Source organism: Danio aesculapii, chromosome 21 (genome assembly GCF_903798145.1).
Source record: "Danio aesculapii chromosome 21, fDanAes4.1, whole genome shotgun sequence".
NCBI lineage: Eukaryota > Metazoa > Chordata > Actinopteri > Cypriniformes > Danionidae > Danio > Danio aesculapii.
Genome location: NC_079455.1, coordinates 37,324,849 through 37,347,061, shown reverse-complemented (window position 1 = coordinate 37,347,061; position 22,213 = coordinate 37,324,849). Strand labels below are relative to the sequence as shown.

General features: G+C 34.4%; 1 protein-coding gene across 1 annotated transcript; it reads right to left on the bottom strand.

Moving 5' to 3' along the window:
* Positions 1 to 8,935: 8,935 nt before the first annotated feature.
* si:dkey-163m14.2 (proteinase-activated receptor 1) lies at positions 8,936 to 21,995 on the bottom strand. Its single transcript, XM_056447130.1, has 4 exons — positions 21,632 to 21,995; positions 17,664 to 17,732; positions 15,714 to 15,833; positions 8,936 to 12,246 (listed from the first exon to the last, which is right to left on the bottom strand). The coding sequence occupies exons 1-4, from the start codon at positions 21,690 to 21,692 to the stop codon at positions 11,102 to 11,104; spliced, it is 1,395 nt and encodes a 464-aa protein (XP_056303105.1). The 5' UTR covers positions 21,693 to 21,995; the 3' UTR covers positions 8,936 to 11,101.
* Between the last annotated feature and the right edge of the window lie 218 nt (positions 21,996 to 22,213).

Below are 22,213 nucleotides of genomic sequence, written 5' to 3'. Positions count from 1 at the left end.
TGTAAGTTATTTTGTTAGATAAGCTCCAGATTTGGCTTCAGTACTGACTAATCTAATGTATTGTATATGCACAAATATAATATTGTAAAGCTTCCTATTAAAAATAGGAATTTAAAAGATTAAAAAGATTTAAAAGATTGAAGTCAGAAGTATTAGCCCCCCTTTGATTTTGTTTTCTTTTTTAAATATTTCCCAAATGATGTTTAATAGAGAAAATGAATTTTCACAGTATGTCTGATAATATTTTTTCTTCTGGAGAAAGTCTTATTTGTTTTATTTCAGCTAGAATAAAAGCAGTTTTTATTTTTTAATATACATTTTAAGGTCAAAATTATTAGCGTTTTTAAGCTATATTTTTTTCGATAGTCTGGAGAACAAAGCATCCTTACACAATAACTTGCCTAATTACCCTAACCTGCCTAGTTAACCTAATTAACCTAGTTAAGCCTTTAAATGTCACTTTAAGCTGTATAGAAGTGTCTTGAAGAATATCCAGTCAAATATTATGTACTGTCATCATGGCAAAGATAAAATAAATCAGTTATTAGAAATGAGTTATTAAAACTATTATGTTTAATAATGTGTTGAAGAAATCTGCTCTCCGTTAAACAGAAATTGGGTAAAAAAATTAAATAAACAGTGGGGCTAATAATTCTTACGTTAACTGTATGCAGAGCACTGTAAATATGCATGTATGTATGTATATATATATATATATATATATATATATATATGTATATATATATATATATATATATATATATATATATATATATATATATATATATATATATATATATATATATATATATATATATATATATATATATATACACACATATTTAACCATTGGAATATGAACATATATGTTAAATATATATTACCTGTGTATGTGTATAAACAAAACACACACACACACACATACATACATACATACATACATACATACATACATACATACATATACACACACACATATGTATATATATATATATATATATATATATATATATATATATATATATATATATATATATATGAATGCGTAAATGCAGTGTTTAAAAAATAAATATGCAAGCCGCCATTTTTGCAATATTGCAAAATATGTTGCATATATGACATAAGTTTTTATATGTGAAATCCAAATATGAACTTTTATGACAAATGTAATTTGCATATTTTTCATGCATCAGATTTCTGTTTAGAAAAGAGAATAGTTCTAAATAAAGACCGAAAAGAGAAAAAACTAAGAAAAAAGATATTAAGAGCGAGCGAATAAAGAGGGAGAGAAAAAAAATGCTTTTGTTGGGAAAAGTGGTTAAAAACAGGCTGGGAAACACTCTTTAAAGATCAGTTATCATTATTCTTAACAGTAACATCCAACAAGAACGTATAACATTATACATCAGTGAGACGTTTACAAAATGTGTAAATATTTTATAAGCATATTGAAACGATCAACAGTACTTACCTTTAGAGCTGACTATGCATGCGTGTGCAGTTATTACTAAAAAGAAGACCGTTTTAATCCCCATGATGATGTCTACTGTTAACTCTGAATCTTTTGCTCCAAAAAAATCAACATGCAGAGAAACAAGCAGCGGCGTTAGTGGAGTCACTGGAATGGCAACACCTAACTTCGAGCAAATGTATTTATTTAAGTGTAAAGTCTATGACGCATCAGATGTGTGACATCACTGAGAGTGATGAAAAAGAGAGGAGTGACAAATAATTGAAAGGAGTGAAAAATAAATGGAGCAGTGACATTCTTTTGGCCTGAGATTACACTGTTAAAAAATACAATTAAGCTTGAGCCAGAATGGGAAAGGACTTTGAAAGGAAATTATATAAACAAAATACTATAGTTCTTGCCAAAAATCTTCCTCCTTTTGTCTCTGTCCATCTCTGTCCTCTACCATTTTAGGCGCAGTTTTATTTTTTTTCATGAAATTTGGTTAAGTACTTTCCCAATATTTTCCCAACCTGATTTCAGCAAGTAGGACATGTTCCTGGATTAACATCTATGTTGATCCTGAAACAACATTTCAATCAGCCAATCAGAATTAAGGTATACGTTTAAAGATTTTTTATCTTAGGTTTACAGTTAGGTTTATGCACTTCTACATGATTGTTCTCCAACTACTATTCTTCTCGAATATTGGTAATAATTTACAGTTATGGTTGGGTTTAAGGGTAGGGAATAGGTATGGTTTACATACCTATGGAACGCAAATGATGTTCAAGGAGGAACATACTGTAGATGTTAATCCAGGATCGCAGAATACTTGGCAAAATCCTGATGTGCATTTTCCTATTATGGTACCTTAGTGGGAGTGTTCACCTTTAGAACTGAGCAAAGCAAACAATAAGAGAAGGACTTTGTCTGAGCAGTCAGTGGCATTTTTGTTGTTGTTGGGGGGGCAATAAAAACTCAAAACAGCAGATTCAGATGGGATCAATTAAAAGAAATTGACAGAATTAACCAGTTAAACTCTTTAGCGAGAGGGAAGGAGAAAAAAGGTGAGGCATTCATTATCTTCTCATATCCTCATATCTTAAATATATGTTAAATGATTTCATTGATCGTCAAACACTCATTCTGAGCCTTTAATGTTATTTTTTCCATCCCATAGATTTCTTGCACTGTCCTTACCATTCCTGTAAGTGTCAGTGGCATTCTACCTTGGGTTGTAATGTCTTTGTTTTGGTCTGTGTAGCTCTGCCTTCCAGTTTACCTAGTTATATTTCAACAGAATGGGTTTCCTTGGCAGAAACAACGTGTTTCATTTCAGTCATGAAGTCTGCCTCAATGTATGCAGCAGGTAACATCCTCTGAAATGAGATGCAGATTTAGTGTTATAAAAATCCACATGAGGTGTTTTTAATTTGCAAACAATACAAATATTACAAGTGTAACTGACTTAAGCTTTGATCATCAGGCACACTCGCTACTGTTGGTGTCATCAATCTGGCAACCTGTGTGAGTGCTTCAAGTTGGAGGAGGATTGGCCAGGTGAAACTTCACCAGAAACACTGGAAAAGCTTTGACCAAAACCTCTATAGTAATCAAAACTTGAGCCGGATGTTTCTCATTGGTAAATCTGTAGAATAATATCCAATAGCACATTTTCTGCATTATGAATGCAATGGCCATTAGTTCAATAATTTTCCTTCGGCTAAGTCCCTTATTTATCAAGGGTCACCACTGCAGAATGAACCGCCAACTATTCTAGCATATGTTTTATGCAGCGGATGCCGTTCCAGCCACAACCCAGCACTGGAAAACAACCATACACACTTGCATTCACACACATACACCAATTTTGTTTACCCAATTCACCTATAGCGCATGTCTATGGAGTGTGGGGGAAACCAGAGTACCTGAAGGAAACCCATGTAAACATAAGGAGAACATGTAAACTCCATGCAGAAATGCCAACTGGCCCAGCCGGGACTTGAACTAGCGAATTTCTTGCTGTGAGATGACATTGCTTACCACTGAGCCACCGTTGCAATGGCCATTTAGAAGCATTTACATTAGATGAAAATGCAGGAGTTGGTGTGTGTGGGCGTGTGTGTGTGGGTTTGATAACTGAATTCTCTGCTCTTGCTAATTTTCTCAACATAAACAACAAAGTGATTGACTCTGTTTTAGGAAATAAATTCATTTGTTCTGGACTTTTCAGGCTGTAAAAATTTGCAAAATTTGGATGAAAAACACAGGAGAAACCACTTTTGCAGCATAAAAGTATTTTTTATTTTACTTGATTTTTTAATTTAAAGGGCACCTATGGTGAAAAATCTACATTTAAAGCTGTTTGGACAGACATGTCCAAGTTTTACCAGTTATAATACAGACATTTCAGACAGCTATAATAAATACTCTGATGGTTGTTTTGAGTTCAAACTTTACAGACACATTCTGGGGACACAAAAGACTTATATTAAATCTGAAAAAGGAGTAACCTAGGTGCCCTTAAAAAAAATCTGTCAAAGTATGTAAGTGAAATCTTATATTGTTGTGATTACCATCTTCTAGGCTAAAAGACGGAACTACTTTGAAAGATGTAAAAAACACAGTGACTGCCAGCCAGTTAACAGGGTGTTACAAATAAGCCACACACCTGTTAAACTAACAAAATAATAGTTGAACTTTGAGTGTAAAGTTGGGAACTTTTTAAATAAAAACAGGTTTTTTAATAGAAAATATTTTTAACAAAAAATAAAATAATTTCATTGCTAATAATGGAAATAAATGCATTGTATAATAATGGATATTAATGCAAGTAAATCCAAAAGTGTTTATCCAATAAATAAATAAATGAACATGCTGTGATATGTAGAATAAAAAATAAGTTGAGCTAAGTACTGAGGAAATAGCTACTATTTAAAGTAAACCGAATTTAAACCTTTATAAGCATGTGTTACAACTAACCCTCTGTCTGTTACAACTTGCCCCGCAGGTGGGGTAAATAGTAACAATTTTACTCCTGGCACTTTTGGAAATACAGCACAGAAAGTCCAGCGATCGTACAACCAATACACATTTGTAGGAGAGGCTTGTGTGTTGTTAAAAATAAAAGAAATATGGTTTGTCTAACCCCATTACTTTGTCCATTAACTCTTCTCTATCTATCTATCTATCTATCTATCTATCTATCTATCTATCTATCTATCTATCTATCTATCTATCTATCTATCTATCTATCTATCTATCTATCTATCAATCAATCAATCAATCAATCAATCAATCAATCAATCAATCAATCTATCTATCTATCTATCTATCTATCTATCTATCTATCTATCTATCTATCTATCTATCTATCTATCTATCTATCTATCGCTTAAAATAGCCTTGGACATATTAGCTGTAATAGCTAATGAAAACAGAAGAATACATCTTTAAATAATTTTGGTAACAATGATATTGCTAAATTACATCCTTGCTTTGGAGTTGATATAGTGTTACATAACAAAAACAACAACAATTCTTGGAAGCACTGCTCTGCACATGTGTTGAAAGACACATCTACAGCAGAGAAAGATGTGGACCACACAGCTTATTGCCATTTGTGTTTTTTTCTTAAATGGGGTCATACCTTATCTCTTGAACTCTTCAATACATATTTTCTTTTACTCAAACATTTAGAGCAGCTTAATTTAATACTATTTTTTATTTGGAAGTGTGACTCGCTTAAAAAATAACTGATAAATGATCAGATAAATAAATTAACTGATACAATAAAAAGTAAAAGCAAATATATATATATATATATATATATATATATATATATATATATATATATATATATATATATATATATATATATATATATTTGCTTTCACTTTTTATGAGAACAAATATATATATATATATATATATATATATATATATATATATATATATATATATATATATATATATATATATATATATATATATATATATATATATATTTGTTCTCATTGTAAAGATGAAAGTTTGAGGATTAAGTTACAGTAACGTTAACTTGCAATACACTAGCAATTCATCGCCATATTGAAATAATACTTACCGTTAACGGTGACATCGCATTCATGAGCAATTACAGCTGAAAGCAGGATTGTTTTGATCCACATGGCAGCCGTGTATTTCTGATACCAAGCTTTACAAGTACTGTAGAGATACCCTATACAAACCGCAAGTAAAGCAGCGACGGCTGAGGTCAAGTGTGAGTCAGTTGTTCATTTAAATCTTCTTAATGAATCTGGTGAACCGGTTGAACTGAGCCGATCAATCCGAAGCAAAGCAAGTTTTCACATTAACGACTCACTTTCTATACCAGTGTATACTATTTTACATGTCATACATGATACATCATTTTAATAAATATTAAACGCTCAATGATATGACTCGATAGTCGTCAACCATTGAAAAATGTTATAAATATTGTATAAAACGTTTGATTGTTTCACCAAAGGCGGATCCTAAGATCGTGCAGATACTTTGCCAGCTACACACTAATTTTCAGAGCCTCGACTTTAAGTTTTAATTAAGTTGATAGACTGATGAGAGAACTGATGAGTGAACGTGCGATGAGCTAAATTTTAATTGAATCGTTGCAACGAATCGTTCAAAGGAATCGATTCGCTAGAGAGTTGATAACAGACCACGGTTTAAATTTCAGTGGCCTAGCGGTAGAGCTGTTATTTGTTTCAGCATCAGCAGAACAGTGTCGTTATTCATCGTGTTAGTATGTTTATGTGATAAATCACTGCTGTTAAAAGATATTACATATCTTGAGCGTAGATTTAAATACAAAACTGTCATGTGTCTGCTGAGCTTCACATCAGGTTAGTAAACTTTCATTTATTTTATTGTTTTGCTTCCTCTGCTAGCCTCCATGTGAAGAACAAGAGTTAACGACACACTATTAACACTTTACTGCTAGATTTATAACAGTAAGCCATTTTTACCCAAAATTTGAGCTTTAAAATGTGGCTGCCTATGTTATTTTGTTTGTAGGCTATAATGTAATTCACACTATTCTTCATATAACAATATCATCGTTTTTAATCCAATGTTTCTGTCATGATATACTTTCCTATTCTCTTCTGTCATCAATTAGCTATTTAAGAAGGATGCGTGAACAAAATTAAGAAACGTGTCAGTCTTTGAAGAGTTGTCTTGATCAGAATGCAGTAAAATGATTGAGGTAAACATTCGGACCTTCTTAATACAATTTCAGAAAAGTATTTCTAAATAATTAAATCATATTAGCAGCCAATGACTACCAAAGTAGCCTACACTGTTCACAGTCAATTAAATAGTGTTAATGTTGTTTTGAAATCATACTTGCATGCGATTTCAGACTCGAATACTCAAAAAATGAATGAATGTGTGAATATAAAACCAACTTTACCACAATTAAAAAAATGTAAAACTGTAACAAAAAACAGTAGCTACTATGCTACATTGATTATATTCACACGCTCATTCATTAATTTTTGAACAGTGACAATTTGTGACGCTACTTTGAATATTTGGTCTGAAAACGCATGCAAGTTTGACTGCAAAACAACATTCACACCATTTAATTGACTGTGAATAGTGTGGTACTTTTTATAGTCATTGGCTGCTAATATGAAGTCCGAATGTGTGAATATAAAACCAACTTTACTTCAATGCTACATTGTTTTAGTGAATATTTTTCTTCCAGTAGCCTATCCACACAGTAATATACAGTAACAGTTCTCATTTGAAAATGTTTGACATGCAGTAGTTTTATTTACCGTTTTTATACCATAACAACCAGATTTGGGAATAGTTATGAAATGAAGAAGTTATGCTTATTTGTACAATAGATAAATATAAGACTACAGTAAAAACATGGCTAGGTAACAGGGTGTCCGCAGGGGTCTTAAAAAGTCTTAAGTCTCAAAAGTTACATTTTAGGCCTTAAAATGCCGTAAATCTACTAAAATGTTGTGTTGTAGGTCTTAAATCTTTTTTTAACAGGTCTTAATTTTCCTTTGTTTATGTATAGCTCCCCAATCTGGCCATTAACACCCATACAATCACCACCAATATCAATAAAACTTTTAAAAAGCATTTAACTGCTTTTCTTACAGTAAGATTTGCTTAAAAGTTCTCCATATATTTACTGCTGAGGATACTGACCTAATCTACATATATATTTTTTTACTTAATAAATTATTATTATTGTAGACTGAAGTAATTGACAGCTATGTTTTGTTCTATTCTTGGTAAGGGTTTTAGGGTTTGTGAATGGATATATATTTGAAAATTATTAAAAGAAAATATTCAAGATAAATTATTATTATTGTTATTGTATTATTAAATGTATTAAATTTGAATCATTTTTGAAAGGGCAAGTACGATTCTTTTCTAATTGGGATATTCATAATGGGATAAAAACATCCTTAGCAATTCGCTCTGTATAAGTCCAAAATTTCATTCATAGTGGTTTAAAAATGTCTTAAGTCTTACATTTAACTTTGTGAAACCTGCAGAAATCCTGGGTTAACTCATGACATCTGAAAAATATCATAGTTAACCTTTGTTTTGTTTTTTTGTCAGAAGTAATTGAGAAAGATATTTTTTACAAATACAGTGAAGCATGAAATTATTCATACCCCATAGCAAATTCTGGCTTAAAGATTTTGTTCAAATGTAAATAAAAGCTGAGAATTACATATATTTTTTCAACAGTGATGGCTCTTGTCCATCATCTTATTATCTTTTGGGAGAAGCCTGTGTCATTTCTGGTCAAATAACCATGGTGCTTAAATAAAAGTAACTTTAAGTCAGAATTTGCCAGGGGTATGAATAATTTAGGCTTAATTGGCCACAGCCAGATCACCCTGCAGCCCAACACCGGTGACTCACTGAAGCTAAGTAGGGCTGAGCCTGATCAATTCCTGGATGGGAGACCAAAACTAAGTTGCTGTTGGAAGTGGTGTTAGTGAAGCCAGCAGGGGGCGCTCTGTGTAAATGCTAATCTCCCAGTGTAGTAAAAGAGACTTTCGGATGAGACGTTAAACCAAGATCTTGACTCTCTGTGTTCATTAAAAATCCCATGGCACTTCTCGTAAAAACTAATGGCTAAATTCCCTCCATTAGCCATTACTGATCATGGTCTCCCAATCATTCCCATCCACCGAATTGGCTCTATTACTGTCTCTCCACTCCACCAATAGTGTGTGGTGAGCGCTCTGGCGCCATTGTCCTGTGGCTGCCATCGCATCATCCAAGTGGATGCTGCACACTGGTGAGAGAGACACCCCAACCCAACACCCCCCCCCCCCCCCTCCAGATCGTGAAGCACTTTGGTAGTATGGCCACGATAAATGCGCTACATAAATACACACATTACATTACGTTTTTGACTGTAGCTCCTTTGGTGATACAAGATAATATAGGGGAGACAAGTACAAGTTTGTTATGCATTTTATTCCAACCATCATTTGCAGTATGAAATAGTGCATCACATCACAGTTTTGCGAACAGAATAAAAAATACGATTGTAAAAAATAAGCTTGCTTTACAAATAGCTCTTTTATGTCGAAAGGGAATATTCACATAGTATTTACACATAATACACATAAAGCAATTTAAAGTGCAGCAAACTGTAAAGCAACAGCGGTTACAGCTTATAGAAACAGCACACATATAATGGTAATAGATATATTTATGTAGCAATTTATACAGAATTATATTAAAATTTAAGAAATGTTTAATTTTTAATATCTATTAGATGTTAATTTGAAATTCTGCCTAATTGTTGAAAGTACCTGCAATACAACATTGTTTCCTGTCTTGACATTGTGAAACTTGAATAGATTACAAAATACTCTAACTTTAGCTCAATTTCAAATGACAAACTTAAATCGACATCTTAAAACCATTCTCCATGTATAAAAAATAGAAAATACTTTAATTTTCACCAGATTTTTCACACAACACAACAGTCATAAACAGGAAATAGATTAGATTAAAATAGACGTGATGAGGGTTATTTTGGCCTCATGACATTGATGCTGGTACAAAAGGAAATTCATCCTGCTTTAGCTTAAATCAGAATTTTGGGCAAAAATAATAATAATTTATGCTTTATTTAATAAACGTTATTTTATATAGTGCATTAAAAGTAGAATCTCAAAGCAATTGACATGCACATAAAAAGTATTGAGATAAAATATACAGCGTACATGCATAAAAAACGAGACAAAAACAAAGCCAATATAATAGGGGTGTAACGGATCACGGTTGAATACGGAATACGAATACGAATATGAATATGAATACGAATACGGATCACAACCCATGGTTTGGAACACACGTGACCAGTGGATTAATAATTTTTTTAACCTGTAATTTAATCTTAAATTTGTAACGATCCTAGAGAGATCGCCTCTTTCGTCATTCAAATCACATGTATGAAAGCATTTAGGCTTTGCTGTTAAATATAATGATGACGGAAGATGTTGTGGTGGGTTTCTTAGGTTATTAAAGGTGTTTTCTGTCACTACTTGTTTAGTCTGCATTAATGCATTCAGCGTAAGCTGCACGAGTAATCATTAAAAGATTGGGATCTCAACACTCATGCAACATAAATTATTAATGATGGTGATTTGCATGTGTTTATTAATCCTTCGAATCGCATCTGTGTAATTAACAACAGTAGTAGTAACAGTCAATTTTCACAGTACTGAATATTTTACAATTTTTCTTCAGCTTTTTATTTCTTCATTTTATTTTTAATAAAATTATAGCTTCTAAGTTCTGTTTGTTAAAACCAAAAATCCAAAAAAATGGTCCGATCCATGACTTAAAACCATAATGTGATTCGAACCATGAGATTTGTGATCCATTACACCACTACAATATAATAAAATATATTTATTTGAAATCCCCTTTTCTTAATCAAATAAACCCTATCCTAAAAATTAAGTTTTAAAGGTGACCTATTATGCCCTTTTTTACAAGATGTAAAAAAGTCTCTGAAGTCCCTAAAGTGTGTATGTGAAGATTGAGCTCAAAATACCACACAAATAATAGCTTTATATCTCTTTGAAACTTCCCCTTTTAGGCTTTGAGCCAAATTGTGCCATTTAGGTGACTGTCGTTTTAAATTCAAATAAGATTGTGCTCTTTACAAAAGAGGGTGGAGCTACAAATGCCTATGTTTCAGCATAGTGGCAGATTTAAAAACAAGAGTAATGTCCTATGCTAATGAGGGAGAGATCATCACTAATGGGTGGAGCTTTCCCCCTCTGATGACACGTACAAAGAGCGAATGTCAAACAAAGTGTTTCTGCAGACTGTTTTTAAGTGTGATTATAAAAAATAAAATTGATATTTTTTATACCATTAGAAGTTGGGTTATATTCACAGCCTGCTACCACACAACTGTGTTTAGACCCCTTATAAAAGTGATTTTTGCATAATAGGTCCCCTTTAAGTGATAATTAAAAGACACTTCTGCATTCCGAATATCAGAGAACTTCACAATTTAGGTGCCAAAGCACATATTCATATACAATCTTGCCAATAAGTAGCATCATACACAACCAAAACAAGGAAGTGTTCACTAATTTACATCTTAACCGAAGCCTTAGTGTACTCAATACTCACAAAAGAGGATCCTGACCTGCTTCCTTTTGATAAGATCGCTTTTGACTTTTTCCACCAAAACAGAGCGCTGATCTTCTGTCTGCATTGAGACGAGCCATAATAGTATAGAAGAGGATCCAGAAAAACACTTGCGCTCCCCAAACACACAGCCAACATGTATGCACTATAAGATGAATCTCCTTCGCCACTGTTTCCTCCAACAGCCAATCGAATGCAGTGATACAACAAGATGCCGTTGGTTGGAGCAAAACACACCATAAACTCAGACAACATGGCGATAAGCATAATCGCAGCTCTCCGTCGTTTTTCTAACCATGATGGAGATTTCGATAATCGGTTGGACTTTGCACGGAGCACATATATGATGGTGGAGTAGCTCACTATGGTGATAATGAGTGGTACGAAGTAGTAAAAGCATGAAAGGATGAAGAACACATACAAATATTGCTGATCTTTAGGGTTGTTATGAATCAGCGCATCATGGCAAGTGACGCCCACATCCTCAATCTGGAATGTTTGTCTCATTAAAAGTAGTGGCACAGTACCAGCGAGTGCCAGCAGCCAGACTAATGCACATATAAACGAAGCTTTCCTCACATTTCTCCAGGTTAAAGAGGCGACTGGAAACACCACGGCCAGCAGTCTGTCCACACTCATGCACATCATCAGCAGTATGGAGCAGTACATGTAGCAGTAATAAGCTGCAGTGAGCACACGACACGCCGCCTCACCAAACAGCCAATCAGAAGCGTTCAGCTGGTAGTGGATCTTCAGAGGCAGCAGCAGGGCGAAGAGCAGATCCACACACGCCAGGTGAGACATGTAGATCACAGCTGGTTTCTTTTCTCTGATCCTGCAGGTGAACGTCACCAAAGCCAAAGTGTTCAGAGGCAAACTGATGAGGATGATGATGATGTAGAAGGACGGCATGAAGCGTGTGACCAGCGGGCCTTTCAGAAACTCAACAGCATCGTCTGAGATTTTGAATTTCTCCACGAGTGTTGTCTGGTTGCAATTCAGGTCTGTGTCGTTACATGGATGTGCGTTTTTAGAGCTAGAACGAGACGCTTCTGGATTGTCGATGGCATAACTAAGGAACACAAATTCTGCAAGCAAACATACAAAAACATATCAATTTACATATCACAACATATGCCAATTTTTTGAAAGTGATATGTATACATCATCTGAATAAGCTTTATTAATGTAAACTCTGTTAGAATAGGATAATATTTGGCAGAGATACAACTATTGGAAAATTTGGATTCTGAGGTTTCCCGAAAATCACCTTTAAAGTATGAAATCTAAATGAAGTGCTTAGCAATGAGGATTACTGATCAATAATTGAGTTTTGATAAATTTACAGTAGGATATTTAACAAATATCTTCGAACTTGACTTTACTTAATATTCTATTGATTTTTGGCATAAAAGAAAAATCTATACTTGGTGTATACTAGGGGTGGGCGGTACAGCGGTGTCATAGTCATCACCGGTGTGACATTGCGCCACGACATGGATTTTCTAATACCGTCAATACCGTAATAAATCAATTATGCGCGGCTTGAACGGCTGCATTTACATCAATAATAGCTAATTCTAAATAATAAGGCATTCAATTTTCTTTAAACGTTCAGTTGTGGTCTGAATACATGTCCTTATACTACAGGGCTCGAAATTGCAACCATTTTGGTCGCATGAGCGCCCGAAATTTAATCTATGCGCCCTCATAATATATTTGGGAGCATTTGTGTGTCTGAATATAATGGTTGTAGTGCAATCTGATTTGATTTTCTCTAAAAACTTGCTGAATCGCTCTACCCTGCTGCTGTATTGGTTCATAGCTGTCAGTCACTCAACACTTCCCGCTGTCAGATAACAGGGAGCTTTTGTTACTGCAGGAAATGCAAAGGGCTGAAGAGTGAAAAGTGCACAGGTTTGCAAACCTCACCTAAAGTTATAATAATAATAACGGCGCAGATGACAGCGATCATGACATGAGGTAAATGTTGATCCGCCAGCTGAGATCAATCGAGTGTTTTCGTAGAAGGTGCCCGAATCTCGATGCGTTGCATTCACCGTGTGTTCAGCGCAAATGTCCGCTAAATATAAAATCTAACACTGTACACATCATCGCCAAAGAAATTCACCTTTACTAAGTTTACACTGAAACTACAGCTCATAACAAAGAGCAGTATTGCGCTAGTGGTCATTGCGAGAATCCTGCTCTGTCTGCTTATAAATTGGTGCGGCTGACTCGCCTGCTTTATTTCACCAACACAGAGAAATGAAGATCAGCTCATAACGAGACTGAGCATTTACAATGACCCAAACCAAAACTTTTAAAGAGTGATAGAAGTGAGACTTTCTTTTGTCCATTCTTCCTTGAGATGTATATTATTTTGCTATTGAAAGTAATACCATGATATTATACCGTCACCGTTCAAAAGATGAAAAATACCGTGATATTAATTTTAGGTCATATCGCCCACCCCTAGTGTATACTATATTTTGACCCATACAATGTACTTTTTGTCATCACCAAAAATATACCCTTGCAACGTAAGTCCTCCAGGGACACATATGTGAGAATTGCATGTATTAGTCATTTTTGTTTATTGCCAACGTGTGAATAACATGTAACAAAACTTAAAAATAAGACCTTTCCAAATTTCTTTCTCTAAAGGTTATTCCCCAGAAGCCTTTAGACTTATTTTTAAGAACTTGGGGACATTTTTGCAGGGAAAATTAAAAGAATGTGACCTTTAAACTTCCAAGAGAGACTTCCAAGAGTCTCTCTATGGTACAAAAATGATAAATGCTAAAAGAGCCATTTTGTACTGTGCATTCTTAAAAATAAAGGTTCTTTATTGCTTCTTTATTCTCTATTGATGGTGTTACAATCATGAAAACATTTTGACCAACCATTTTTTTTATTATATTTTTACTTACTTTATTTATTTTTATTATGTTGCTAATGAAATTATTCTTCATATACAGTGTCTATGAAAAAAACTTAGAACTAATCTAGATATATGGCATCGCTGTGCATCACTTTTTGGTTCTCACTGGCACCTTTATTATAAAGTGGAGTGTAGAGTATAATAAAGTAATTATTGTACTTTTAGGTATTAACACTTACCTTTGAAATACAAAATGGTACCAGAAGGTACCACGACAGTCATAGCTTTTGTACCTTTATTTCTGAGAGTGTATGGTTAGATGGTCTGCACAATTTTTGTAGGTGTATGTGCCATTTTTCCACACAATTAATAGGTATGTAATAAGCTTGGGCGGTATCCAAATTTTGATACTGTCAAACCTTCTCCCTATTTAACCTCGGTATCCGGTATTACCGTGCATAATAAAAAAGTTATGATGTAGGGCTCAGACAGCATCACCAAACTGTTGGGTTGTTCCTAAACATTTCAGAAACTGAATAACTCTCTCTCATTCACACACACACACACGCATAGACAGCACCAAGCCAACGACACACAACATCACGCTCTCTCTCTCATTCACACACATATATACACACACACACACACACACATAGACAGCAGTGCTATGTCCCCTGCTTGCTTGCTCGGAAGCAATATTGTTAGACCGCCCGCTCCCTGTAAAATTACACCAGAGTTACTGACCGCTCCCGTGCTTTAATCGGAAATTTATTCCCGCACCGCAAGAAATCTGTTCGGGTCGCGCGGCTCTTGCAGTAGGCGGGAATGCAGACCTCTAGTTCGTATATTTAACAAGTCTCCCTTCTCGTTCGGTTGAAACCCGAAATACTGCCAAACTGCAGAGGTTGTGTTCTTTTTCGAGACCAGGGCTGTTTCTCAATTCCAAGAACGCAGAGAATGGAAGCGTGTTCTTGTGAAGACCGGTCTTGCCAGGTCATATCCGCAGAACGAACTAAACATTACAGCACTGATACAACGATTTATTGTTTTCGCCCGTTTCACAATGTGTACTCTGCATAAAGACTTCCTAAATATACATTGCACAATTAAAATAAAACAAATTTTAATACGAATTTCAGCAAATAAACACGCTTAATGTGCTTATGCCTTTACCCCCCCCCCTGAATCGCATTAAGCTTCATATAATATTTGCGCTTTATTATAGGGAGCAAATGTAATAAGATGCCAAGTGCAGTTTACTAAATGGCCACTAGTGTCGCTAATAACTAGGGTTTCTGAATTTGACATACTGCTTTTTTATAGGGATAACTCACCCAAAGCTAAAATTTTGTCATCATTTACTCACCCCTTCACTTGTTCAAAACAAGCAATCTTGTTCTATTCTCTTTCTTCTGTTGAACACAAAGGAATATTTCCTGAAAAATGCTAGTTGCATTGTCTTCCATAGTATTTTTATGCAGGTCAATGGGTGCCAGAAACCAACATTCTTCCTAGTGTTTTCTTTTGTGTTCAATAGAAGAAACTCATAAAGGTTTAAAACTACACAAGGGAGAATAAAAGATCCCTTTTACCTAAAGAACTATATCCAAAACAATACCACAAGGCTGTTCCTTTATTGTGAAAAAACTGTTAACTATGAAAATTCTGTACCTTTTCTGGGTTTATTGGAGTTTGAGGAATTCAAGTGAGGGAACGCCTCATCCATGTCAATCGGCTCATAGGTATTGGTTACGTAGACCTGTTTAATGGCAAAACTGCGTCCAGGGGGACCTGTAACCAAACAGAAGAGTCACTGATAGCTCTCATAAAGCTGTTATACAAGTAAGTGTCACATCTATATGAAGACCTTGACTTCTTAGACAAAGCTGAAGATAAACAGGGCCATTTTTAACAATAAGAACTCCAAGATCTGCCGACTACCTTATGTGATAGACTGTCTTTAATACTTTAACTGTGTATTTGTCTGGTTTAACCATAAAAAAAATCCTATTCATTTTATAATATAAACAATCAAACAAACAGCTGTGGTTGCCAAGAAATACTAATTAGGCCTGAACAATATATTGTTTGAGCATCGATATCATGATGTTTGTATCCGCAATAATCACATCACTGCATTAGATTATGTATTAAATATTAAAATATAAAGATATTGTTGTATAACATTTGCAGTATACATTAATGATTATGTTATCTTACATTTGATTGTTAAATGTTTGTATTTGAATACTGCTAGACTCAACAGAAATAACCATAAAGTGATGTTTATTTCACTTATATTAGCTCTGTCGTATTTATATGCGATTGTATTTTAATAAATTTAAATCCGATTACCCCCAGACAAACTAAATTAATGAAATCTTACCAAACAGAGCTATTCAAATGCCAAAATCTGGTCAAATTATATTCATGTCGCAGCAAAACAAGATTCAGATTTTTCCAATATCGTGCAGCCCTATTACTAACGGTTAGGCATGATTTCTATCTAAAGCCAAAGGCTTTCCTTTTTTTTAATTGTGTAAAGGTTTATCCTAAAAATATCAATTTTGTCAAAAATGATTATTGTTATATTGATGAATTGATTAAAAACCTCAGAGATAATAAAGTTTTAGCTCTTTATATGTTGATGATAATAAAAAATAATGTTTTGAACAATAATTAACAATTTGTTTACTTTGCTGACATCACTTAGCGTGTTTCAGTATGATGATGTACAGTACTTTCAGTTGAATGAGAATATTAAAAAAAGGGGTGGGGTTTATTTTTGTTCTCCTCCTCTCATCTTTCACTTGCAGCAAACTAATGGTTGGAGGGGTGTGGTTAAGCAGATCTCTCTCAAGCCGTCGCCACCCGCTTTGAATGTTATCACTCGATTCAATGGGTGTTATCAGTGGTTATAAGCTGATAGATATGAGCCAGTAGGGGCCTTCTATGCCTACTAGTAGGCTCAGAAGGCTGTTATCATCCATACACATGGTTAATCAGCTTTATTAATAGAAAAGACTCTAGATCCAGATCTGTTTTTACATTACTGTGATGAGTTTAAGGTTATTATTATTTATTAAAATACAATTTAATAAATAATTCTTGTTAACTTTCGGTCGCAACCGTATCTATAGCTGATTAACCTTGTGGATAGATTATAACAGCCTTCTGAACCTACTAGAAGGCCCCTACAAGCCCATATTTATCAGCTGATAACCACTGATAATGCCCACTCAATCGAGTGATAACATTTTAAGCGGCTGGCTGTCAAACTGACAACGTCAGCAAGGGACTGCCATTCCAGAGCCAAAGCAAATGGTCAGATTTTCATTAAAGATTACCTATATAGTTTTTTTTCCAAATAGATTAACTAGCACTGATTAATTGTTTACCTTAATTCTAAAAATCTGCGATGGTAAAATAAACATTGTACATTATAATTTCATGCATACTTTAATTACTCAAAGAAAAAAAAACAGCTGAGAACCTCTGATCTATTACAACTCTGTTAAAGAAGTGATTATTGCATTATTATTTCTGTAGACTCGAGGGTTATAAAGTGAAATGTTGTGTTTTTTTTGTAATAGTCTGGTTACATTTGCTACATTACTATACCTGTTCTGGGATCCTCATGATGAGCAGTTAAATAAACTGGTTGATCAGTTGTTGCATCTTCAGCACTAACTGAAATCAAACAAAATAAACACCAGTGAGTTCTTCTTACAAAACATTTTTAGATGAGAATCTGAGAACATCCGTATCTGATAGCTTCATCTGATTGTTTTCTGCCAAAAAACACGGGACATTTCCCAGGAATGCTATGAACCACCTCTCTATCAGGGCTCCTGAAGCTGTTGAGTTTCCTGGTGAGATTAAAACTGTAAATGCACTGTAAAAATATCTGTAAATTAGCAGTTTTCCATATTTTGTGATTAATGTTTTTATTTTGTGTGTTTCCCCTTATATTAATGCTTTTAAAAAGCATTATGGGACCTTGATTTTTCTTCCAACAACTTTTTAACCTTGAAAAGTTGGTAAAAGTTACTTTAATTGACGTTTTTTATAGTTTGAAGTGATTATGTTGTCTGGGTTGGTGTTGTATATTATGATACAAAGACCTTGTAATAAACTGCCAGTACATTTTCTGTTATTTTACAGACTTATTTCTCTATATATTTTATATATTAACAAAAAGCAATCAAACAAACATACATTCTCAACACTTATTTCCCCTTTGTGGCTTTACAGATAAGGCAAATAGTTTACAGTCTCTAAATATAGCGTATTACTGTATTTCTTATTATATGATTTCAAACTACTAAAATGTCAATAAAAGTCATTTTGTTAAACTGTAGAAATGAATTTTCAACCAAAAGTCGATAGACCAGATATTAACGTCTCATAATGCAATTCACAACCATAAATAAACTGAAAACTCTTATGAATCACAAAATATGGAAACAGTTACTTACAGTTGAAGCCAGAATTATTACCCTGCCTTTGAATTTTTTTCTGTTTAAAATATTTTCCAAATTATGTTGAACAAAGCAAGGAAATTTTCACAGTATGTCTGATAATATTTTTTCTTCTGGAGACAGTCTTATTTGTTTTATTTCGGCTAGAATAAAAGCAGTTTTAAATTTTTTAAAACCATTTTAAGGTCAAAATTATTAGCCCCTTTCAGCTATATATTTTTTCTCGATAGTCTACAGAACAAACCATCGATATACAATAACTTGCCTAATTACTCTAACCTGCCTACTTAACCTAAGTAACCTAGTTCAGCCTTTAAATGTCACTTTAAGCTGTACAGAAGTGTCTTGAAGAATATCTAGTCAAATATTATGTACTGTTATCATGGCAAAGATAAAATAAATCAGTTATTATAAATGAGTTATTAAAACTATTATGTTTAGAAATGTGTTGAAATCTTCTCTCCATTAAGCAGAATTTGGGGGAAAAAATAAACAGGGGGGCTAAAAATTCTGACTTCAACTGTAACAGATATGTTTTACAGTGTGACTAGCTATATTTTCGAAAATCCTATTTGCTGGCGGTCACCATAATTTGGAGTTTTGTGTTCAAGATGGCAATTTTCTGAGATGTTCATTTTTTATTAGAAATACCAGCCTGATCTCTAATTCGTAGGCTATTGTAATGGCTAGTTCAGTCGTACAAAAACGTACAATTTTAAAAAGCAGCCACGACACTTAACCCCACCCCAAACTCAACCGTCATTGGGAGATGAGCAAATCGTAAATTGTATGAATGAGATCATACGAATGCATACAAAATAGCCACTAAATTAAAAAGTTACCAATTTACGTAGTGATTGTGTTGCAAATACAGCTTGACTTCATAAGTTGTGACTCTGGACCACAAAACAACACAACATGTTGCACGGGCATATTTGTGGGAATAGCCCAAAAAACAGTGAAATTTGTAGTCTATATTTTTCTTTTACGCCACAAATTATTAGAATTTTAAGTAAAGATCATCTCTCATGAAGACATTATTAAAATTCCTTTCATAAATCAAAATAAACATTTTAAATTAGTAATCATGCATTGCATGTTAGAGATTCAAGATATTCTCGAGTACTTTTTGGAAATTTTAACAGATGTGTGTGTCTTGAGCATCAGTTAAGACAACGTTAGCACCTGTCAGCTTTAATTGAGCGGAAAACTGGATCAATTTGAGCTTTTGTCAGCTAATTTCATGTTCGGGGTTTAAAATAATTTTTGGTGTGGGATCAAAATCGGTGATGCAGTGCGCATCTGCTTGTGGAGTGATGACTCGTCGGTTTCTCATTATTATTCATAGCAGAGTTTTCTTATCCTTTGAGAAGACCCTGCTTCTTAATTATTCATGAGAGCACATGCTTTCTGAAGGCAAAGCAGACCTGCTAAGCTGTGAGAACCAATGACTGGGTGAGACCGTGTCCGTATAGCTTTTCATGAAGGGTCTTGTGTGTTTGTTTCCATGATCCAAAAGGTTTGTTGCATGTTTTTCTCCGCGATGCTGTCAGGGCCGATACAGCAAAGCTGTAGGTTTGCAGCAAGAATTTTTGTCAGAAGAGCTTTATGAGAATTGGAGAATGGCGGAATTTGTCTTTTATCAGTTGAGTTCGTTACCATTTAGACACATCGCCTATATTTGTGCTGCTGTGTACACATTTTAAAAATGCGTACTCTACATTTTGTGAGCCAACTGACAACATTGTTCGCTCCTCTTTTTCCACTGCTCTGCTGGCCACGCCAACTGCTCTCAGCGCTCCACGCCCATCATGAAGCATTTTTGGAAAAAATTCTCAGGTAGACTTGAACCGAAAGACGGGGGTTTCATGACCCTTTAATAAGTTGTTTTTTAATCCTCAGATTCCAGATTGTGTTTTGACCAAAATATATCCTGTGCTAACAAACCATACATCAATGGGAAGCGAATTTATTCAGCTTTCAGATTATGTATCTCAATTTCCCAATTTTTTTTTTTCCAAATATTTATTACACTGGTTTTCTGGTCCAGGGTTACATTTTATTTAAAGTAGTCTCTTGTAAAATAGCCTTTTATGCAAATGCTGTTGATTAATTGTTGGGGGAAGACCACTGAAAAAAATTATTTAAAGATGATTCCTTGGATTTACTCAATTTTTTTTTTACGTTAAGTGGTTGTAAACAATTTATTTGGGCTGAATTTAAACAAAGAAATTAAGTTCAACATTATTAAATTTAATTTGTTTGTTTAAATTCAACAAATAAATTGTTTGCAACAGTTTTGCGTGCAACACTTTTTTCAGTGAAGAAGAGGAACAACAACAGTAATTTTCAAGTAGAAATTCATTCATTCATTCGTTTTCTTTTTGGCTTAGTCCCTTTATTAATCTGGGGTTGCCACAGCGGAATGAACCACCAACTTATCTAGCACATGTTTTACGCAGCGGATTTCCTTTCAGCAGCAACTTATCTCTAGGAAACATTCATACACACTCACTCACACTCATACACTACGGACAATTTAGCCTATCCAATTCACCTGAACCACATGTCTTTGGACTGTGGGGGAAACCGGTGCACTACCTACTGCACCACTGCGTCGCCTCAAGTAGAAATATACATTTAAAAAATACATTTATAATGTAAAATATTATTAAAGATGTTAATATACACTGCATACTGACGTTAGACCAGAAAGTATATAGCTTACATATAGTGCATGTCTTTGGACTATGGGGGAAACCGGAGCAGTCTTGTAAGGCGACAGTGCTAACCACTGAGTCACCGTGTCGCCCAAAACAAATAATAGTAAGTAAATAATAGTAAAAAGGTTTTGGAGTCTAAATAAAACATTGTTTAGTTTAACCATTACATTTGTAGGCTAATAACTTTGCGGTTATTATAATCAATGCGCCAAAACAAATAAAAAAACATGCTAATACAATTAGTCTATAGCAAAACAATGTTATTTTTTATAATGACTGCTTATTGTAAAAATGTTTCATTCGGTTATTATAAAGCTCACCAGGAAACAATAAACAGCTTCTGAAAAACCATCATCTCATTTCCTCCATGCGCGAATAAACTTACCGTTAGAGAAGAAGCAAATGTGCGCTTGAAGAATTAAAAACAAGATGGTTTTCATCTTCATGCTAAGCGATCAGTTGAGAAAGTGAATTTCAGTACAAAACGTATAACACAAGCTCTGCAAACTAAAGAAATAGTGCTCGGTTGCTTTGAGAAGAGAATAGGCGAGTGAAGTGTGTCCCCGCGGTCTGACCCGTCTGTGCTGCGGTGTGGCTCCAGCGCGGATGTGCGTTTCAATGCGATGACATCACGAATAAAAACTGTTCGTCCCATTAAAACCAAAAGACAGAGAGTCTGAAGGACGTTCCCACAGCGAATATGGGGAAAACAATGTTGCTTGCACAGCTTAAATGAATAGCTTACAAATAAACCGGAATATATAGACTTTTAATGCCTTTTCACAGTTGCTCTATAGAATATTCCAGTCAGGAAAGCAGCAAATTCGTGTGAGACTGACTGCAGACCTCCGACTGATTAAGATAATGAACTCGCATTTTCGCTCAGAGGCCGTTTCCGGTGTGCAGAAAACCAGTGCTGGACAGGAAAAGAGATGTGGAAGGAGGAAACTGATAGGAGGCTAATTGC